The sequence below is a fragment of the Myxocyprinus asiaticus genome, chromosome 30, assembly GCF_019703515.2.
Source record: "Myxocyprinus asiaticus isolate MX2 ecotype Aquarium Trade chromosome 30, UBuf_Myxa_2, whole genome shotgun sequence".
Taxonomy (NCBI): domain Eukaryota; kingdom Metazoa; phylum Chordata; class Actinopteri; order Cypriniformes; family Catostomidae; genus Myxocyprinus; species Myxocyprinus asiaticus.
Window position 1 is genome coordinate 42473899 of NC_059373.1, and position 6961 is coordinate 42480859.

A 6961-nucleotide genomic window follows, 5' to 3' on the forward strand; every position below is an offset into this window, starting at 1 on the left:
TCAGTATAATTTAATCAGTAGTAAGTCATGGGGACACAAATGACACAATATCTTACAGCTGAATGAATGGCACTCAGTGACACAGAGTGAATCTGTTTCCTGCAGGTGCCGAGCGTGTGATCACTCTGAAGATGGAGATCCCTGGATCCATGCCTCCTCTGATCCAGGAGATGCTGGAGAACTCTGAGGGTCAGGACGGGCAAAACTCCACAGAGCGGAACGGCTTGGATAAGACCAGCAGCGGCTCCACGGAGCCCAAACCCTCGGCCCCCTCCCTGGAGCCCACAGATGGATCTGGGGCCGGTTCCTCCAGTGAGGAACCCTAGAATCGGGCGGAACCTCAGACTGTCAGATGTTCCTTTGCACAGTGCGGGTGAACTGGAGATGGACCTTTCCAGCGTGTTCGATTTCTGCTTGATTTTTTTCGCCCCATTTCCTGCTTTAAGAACAGATATTGGCCTAAAGGACCAGCCGGTGTATAATCAAAAAACATGATTGAAGAATCAAGTTCTACTGCGTCAACACCTGTGACACATATGAAGCTCCTCAGGTCTCCTGTATGGATTTCTTCATTTGCATGATAAGCTCTTACTTTATTTAAAGTGAATCTCACCAAAACATGTACAAGGTACATTTAATGGCAAAATTAAAAGGAAAAAAAAAAAAAAAATTATGTTGCATGTATAATTTTGCATAAAGAACATTAAACCTGTTTTAGTACTATTAAGATTTGTTTTGCTATTTGCATTGTGACATTATTTTTTCTTTTGATTTCTGGGGTGAAATAGGACCTATACAGGTTTTCGTGAGATTCGCTCATTAAGTGATTTTCTCTCTCTTATTAAAGCTAATGCATACATTGTACATATCATGATATGGTCATATCTCCGTTTCAGTTGATACATTTGGTGGTGCTTTTTACATCGTCTTTAATATGATCATTTGATGTGATACATCAAGTTTAAAAATGAGCTTAAGTCTTTTAAAATACGCTTATATAGTAAGTTCTTGCCTATAGACAGTAAGGAAGTCTAATATTATACTCTTGTTTTTATATTTAAACTGTTTCATTCCGCAATTTTTAAAGAAATATGTTCATTTGACAAGCAAAATAAGTCTACATGTACACCCTCAGACCGCTAAAACTGCACTCTATCAATAATCATGACTTCAGGTCTTCATATGGAAGAAGTTTTAGGAAAAGGTTATAACCAGTCACTTACTAGTTTTACTATTAAGACAAATGTTAAAACTATATAATGAACTTTCTATTAAAGCAACAAATCCAAACACTAAATGACCATTACTGGAAGAATGAAATATATTATTTTACAGTTTAACAGATTCAAGGGGATAGTTCACCACAAAAAATAATAATATAAAAAAAACTAAATCTTTCATTATTTACTCACTCTCATGTTGTTCTAAACCTGCATGACTTTATTTCTTGTGTTTAACACAAAAGGAGATGTTTAGCTCTTTTTCCATACAATGAAAGTGAATGGGGACTGGGTCTGTCAAGTTACAGAAAGGACTCAAAAACACAATAAAAGCTCCATAAAAGCAGTCCATATGATCACTTTCATCTGCTAAACATCTCCTTTTGTGCTCTACGGTAGAAGGAAAGTTGTATGAATTTGGAAGGACAGGAGGGTGAGTAAATGATGACAAAATTCTCATTTATGAGTGAACTAACCAGTTAATAAAGAAACATTAAGCAGTGAAAGTGTTTGTCCAATTTTGGTGAAAACACCGTCATATTCGGTTGTTATAAGATCATTCCAGCTCGGTAGATGTAGTAAGTCTTAGTTTAGGTAGTGTCTAAGAATTGCCGAGTCCGGTTCACTCTAAACGCACATCGATTCAGGGTCACGTGACCAGAATCATCAAACTTCTTTATATAAGTGTTTTTTGTTGTTGTTTTTTTTGGCAGTAAATCAACAGGACATTGCAATTCAATACTGTTGATTTTGCAGATTGTACATTAATCTCTGTGTTCACTTTTTAGGGAACCTTGTTTTGTGAACAGAGACATGTTTTATTTGATTTTCAAGTGGAACATATAGGGACTTTTATTCTCAGACAGGGTGATATAACAGCCTTCAGCTCAGATCAGTTAGTTCAGTTCTTGTAGACTGATCATGAGTTTGTAAAATATACCTCTTACTGAAACACAAGTGTCTCTTGAATACCATCTTTGGCTGATTTATGATAAAATCCAGTGCTAAGCATCTTTACATGAAAAATCAGCTGCCCAGTGTGTGTCCGCTTGTAAAGCAGTTTGTCTGCATCCAGACGTTTTACTTTTTAACCTCTCATTGCACTTAAACTGACCTCTTGAGAGTAACAAGAGACAGATGTAATTGTCATGCTATTTTTCATAAATTGCTGTCCTTATTTTCTCTTTTGCCTTTTATGAATGGATAATTCTGTGAAATTGTCTAATGTCTAACTTTGAACTGAATTGTAATCATTTATCTAATCATTTATTTCATGTCAGACAGGGACACCGAAGCACTTCAATATGCCCTCAAAAGGTCTCTCAAGTTTTTCTCTTTGTTTAGTCATTCACTTTATGGATAAACTGAAAGGTTAGTTCATTCAAAAATGAAACTTCTGTTATCATTTACACGCCCTCATGTCATTTCAAATGTATCAGCCCACTGTAGACTTCATCAAACCTCATCATACCCCCTTGAGACCACATTAGACCCCATTAGCCCTCATCAGACCCACTCAAGACCACATCAAACCTCATCAGACCCCCATGAGACCACACCAGTAGGCATTTGACGGTATTCGGTTATACGGTATATCACGATAATTAACATGCACGATATTGTTATCGTGAGCACTTCAAAATACCGTAGATAATTTTAGATAACCTTTTGGCCAAATTGTTTAGATTTTTCTGATCGCACAGTATTTTTTATCCCATCAATGAATCGAGATTTACAACACTACATATATGTGGCACAAATGACACATGCGCAGTCTGATGTAAACAAACCAACATGGATGAGAAGCATGGCTGAAGGAGGAACGCAGCTGACCTTTTATCAGCCTTCTAATAGAGTTAAGTCGGAAGTGTGGAAGTATTTTTGGTTCCATAAAAATGCACAGGGATTGTTGGTCGAAGGTGGTTTCCTTTTGTATAAAACATGCATCAGAAAACTGGCAACGAAACACGGGAACACCTCCAACATGTTTGCTCATCTGCGGGACAATCATTCTGTTCAATTCAGCAAGATAAAGGTAAGTTGTAACAGTTCTGCTCGCTTTTCCAAACTGTTCTGAAAACTGAGAGACAACACTATAAGAGACAATTAGTTAAGTGACAACTAAGACGACAAACAAAGTGAACTCTTGTTGCCATTTGCAGATGTGTTGCTTGCTTTCAAGTGCCCGAAGAGTAGTCCTCCACTAGCTACACGGTAACATTTGCGTCTCGAAGTAACAACTAAAATACAGTTGGAATCAGATAATATTAACTCCTGTAATTAATAACTGCAGTGTGGCACAATGATGATTTCAATATTCATTTCAAGTTGGAACAGCAAGGAATCGTACGTTGCCATACAGTGTGAGCAAACCTGCAGTTATTAAAGTTGTAGCTAGGGCCTAGCTAACAAAACAACAACAACAAAAAACCATGCATCCTATTGTTGTAGCCTAGGAGCTGGCTTGATAAATTATTCTAGCCTTACTTTAACATTAGCCTCAGTAAGACAAGGTCTGTATACTGATCTGTAATGATCAATGGCCCGTGGCATTTTGACTATTTAAATATTAAGACATCAACTAAATGGTATATATGGCTATGTACTTGGTGTTGATGGTAGTTTTTTTTTTTCAAAGTTCTTCGTTATCTGTTAATTTAAAGGCCAGTTTGGTATTGAAAAAGTCATTGAACTTGTTATTAAGATAACAACAATAAAGTTTGTTTATCTTTCAACCCATTTTTGTAATGTAATTCAATACCGTGATAATACTGTTTACCCTGATAAAAGCTTCGGCAATTACCTTGAAAATTTGATACCAACCCCATCAAACCTCAGCAGACCCCCTCAAGACCACATCAGACCCCTTTAGACCCTATTAGACCACATTCATTCACATGAAACCTCTAAGAGACCAAAAGAGACCCCATCAGACAACCTAGAGACCACATCAGACCTCATCATACAACATCAGCCCACATTAAGCCTCATCAGACCCTATTGAGACCACACCAGAACCCATTAGGCCTCATCAGATCCCATTAAACCTAATCAGACCTCCTTGAGACCACACCAGAACCCATTAGATCTCATCAGACCACATTGGACCACATCAGACCCCTTCAAGACCACATCAGACCCCTTAAAACCTTATCATACCCCCCTGAGATCACACCAGACCCCATTAGACCACATCAGAACACATTAGACCTTATCATGACCCCTCAAGACCACATCAGACCCCATCAAACCTCATGAGACCCCCTTGTGACCAAATTAGACCCCATCAGACAACATTAAACCTTATCAGACAACATCAGCCCACATTAAACCTCATCAGATCCCCTCAAGACTTCATCAAATCTCATCAGACCCCCTCAAGAACACATTAGACCCTATTAGACCCAATCAGACCACATTCATTCACATCAAATGCCCAAGAGGCAACATGAGAACAAATTAGACCACATCAGACAATATCAGCCCACATTAAACCTTGTAAGACCCCCTTAAGAGCACACGAGAACCCATTAGACCTAATCAGCCCACATTGGACCTTATCAGACCATCTCAAGACCACATCAGACCCCATTAAACCTCATCAGACACCATAGAGACCACATCAGACCACCTAAAGACCACATTAGACCATATTAAACCTCGTCAGACCCCCTTAAGACCACACCAGACCCCATCAGACCATGCTGGACCTCATCAGAAGAACGAATGTCATAATGGACCAACATAAGTAAATGATGACAGAATTTTCACTATTAGGTGAACTATTCCTCAAACACACACACACACACATTTTCACCTATTCATTTTGACTTGAGCTTCATCACGTCCGTTTGAACACATCTGCAGGAAAGAGACAATGGGCTCATCTGAATGTGGAAAAGAAAGAATGACAAACTAGAGTATATGCAGTATTTGTCTTTGTGTTCTCATTTTGTGTACCTCACAACATCGTTATTTCACCATATCTTGTGTTTTTATTAATAATAATAATAATAATTGTAAAGATTCAGAGGGAATGTGCTTTGTGTTTGCTGGAGCAGCATGTATTTGAAGTTAAATGAAACAGCTCATGAATGTCTATGAACTCCCTCATGCATCTACAATCCTCACTCTTTTAAAGCTGTAAGTCATACGCTGAACATAAGGAAAACGCTAAATCATTTTTCTGTTTATCTGCTTATTCGATCTTCAGCCATGAATTACTATATATCATTAAAGAGTTTGACAAATGAGAACTTTTTATTTTATTTTATTATGAAATCTCACTCGGAAACTAGGGTTATCAAACATTTGTAGTTATTCTTTGTTAAAATGACCTTATATCGTCCGTATTTACAAGGGTCCACTGTCCTGTATGGTTGATGCTGTGTTGAATGTGATCAGTAGGATAATGTGTCACAAAAGAGATTGCTGACGTGTTATTTTCATTCCTTTAATAATAGGGATTGCGTGTACATGCACACCATTATGCTGACAGCTACCAAAAAAATCAGTTTATTCAAAATGTCAGACAACACAAGAAACCCGGTGTAATAATCGGTGTAAGAATGTGCATGTAAACGCACTCAACGTCATGTTGCTTTTGCCATAGTGCATGCTGACATTCTTACTGTGTTGGTCACAAACTAACGCAAGAAAAACATTTCAGTTACAACGGGTAAGATTTTTGGAATTTACAGTGCAGCTGTCAATCTCTCAACCTCAGTCAAATGACAGTCAGGTGGCCCTGATTCAACCTCTGATGAAACAATCCTTAAACCTTTACAGAACACTTTTTACATTTTTAAGAAACATCAAATGGTTTTAACAGGAAGCTGGTATTTAAACAGGAAACACATAACCGTTCATTATTGAAATATTCTATCAAGCTGTCTCAAAAAGCTCATGCTCTTAGGCATGATATTATCTGCTTTAATTTAATAATCTTACGGACCCGAGGGGTTCGAACAATGACAATTTAAGAACACTTAATTCTCAAAACTGTTTGTCTGTTCATAGGAGCAAATATACATTAACACTGCTTTTTATGTTCATAATGTTTACCATTACCTGTACCATGAACCATTCTGGCAAAACAATAAAAATGTATTTATTTTAAAATTAAGATGTGTTGAGGCGTTTGCACATTCAATGTTCAAAATTTTGAGGATACCACATTTCTTTTTGGCTTACGGTTCTGAGAGAACTGCAGGGGGTTCAAGAGAGACTGAAGAGGTTGCATTTTTACTTCATTGTAGGCCAATTTGAACCCTTTTCACAGACTGAATTAAAATTCTAACATATTTTATTACCATAGCACTAATAAAAAAAATTATTTTTTTAAAAAGTCACCACAGCTGTGATGGTGTTTTTAAAACAGCTGCTGGGGGAAAAGACAAGAATTTGACATTTTTTCTCCTTTGACTGCCATAATCTACCATCTCTGATTTTTACCTCTTTATGAAAAAGTCACTGAAATGTAACAGTGAATTTGTTTTTTTTTGTTTTTTGCAACTGGAGCACATGGCAATGCAAAAATGTTTTCCGTGGTCTCCCACTCCCATTTAAAAAGAAAAAATGTCATGTTTGCAGTTGTTTTATAATTTTAATGACAAATTTGACACCAGTGGGACCCATGTTCATGATCTCACCTAGGGTCCCACACACCCACAGGCCAGCCCTGCAGCAAACGGTAATGACTCGAGCGGCTTTTTGCTGTTATAACTATTGTAGTTCAACCC

The 6961-nt window shown here is 37.6% G+C and overlaps 1 protein-coding gene across 2 annotated transcripts in view; it reads left to right on the top strand.

Annotated features, from left to right (window-relative positions):
- The window catches only part of LOC127420722 (retinoic acid receptor beta-like), a 220973-nt gene extending 214662 nt beyond the window's left edge, over nucleotides 1-6311 (top strand). For both annotated transcript variants that reach the window (XM_051663226.1, XM_051663227.1), the window contains exon 8: nucleotides 106-6311. In XM_051663226.1, the coding sequence (XP_051519186.1) occupies nucleotides 106-326 (221 nt within the window). In that variant the 3' untranslated portion in view covers nucleotides 327-6311. The remainder of the gene's footprint in view (nucleotides 1-105) is intronic.
- Nucleotides 6312-6961: the final 650 nt, after the last annotated feature.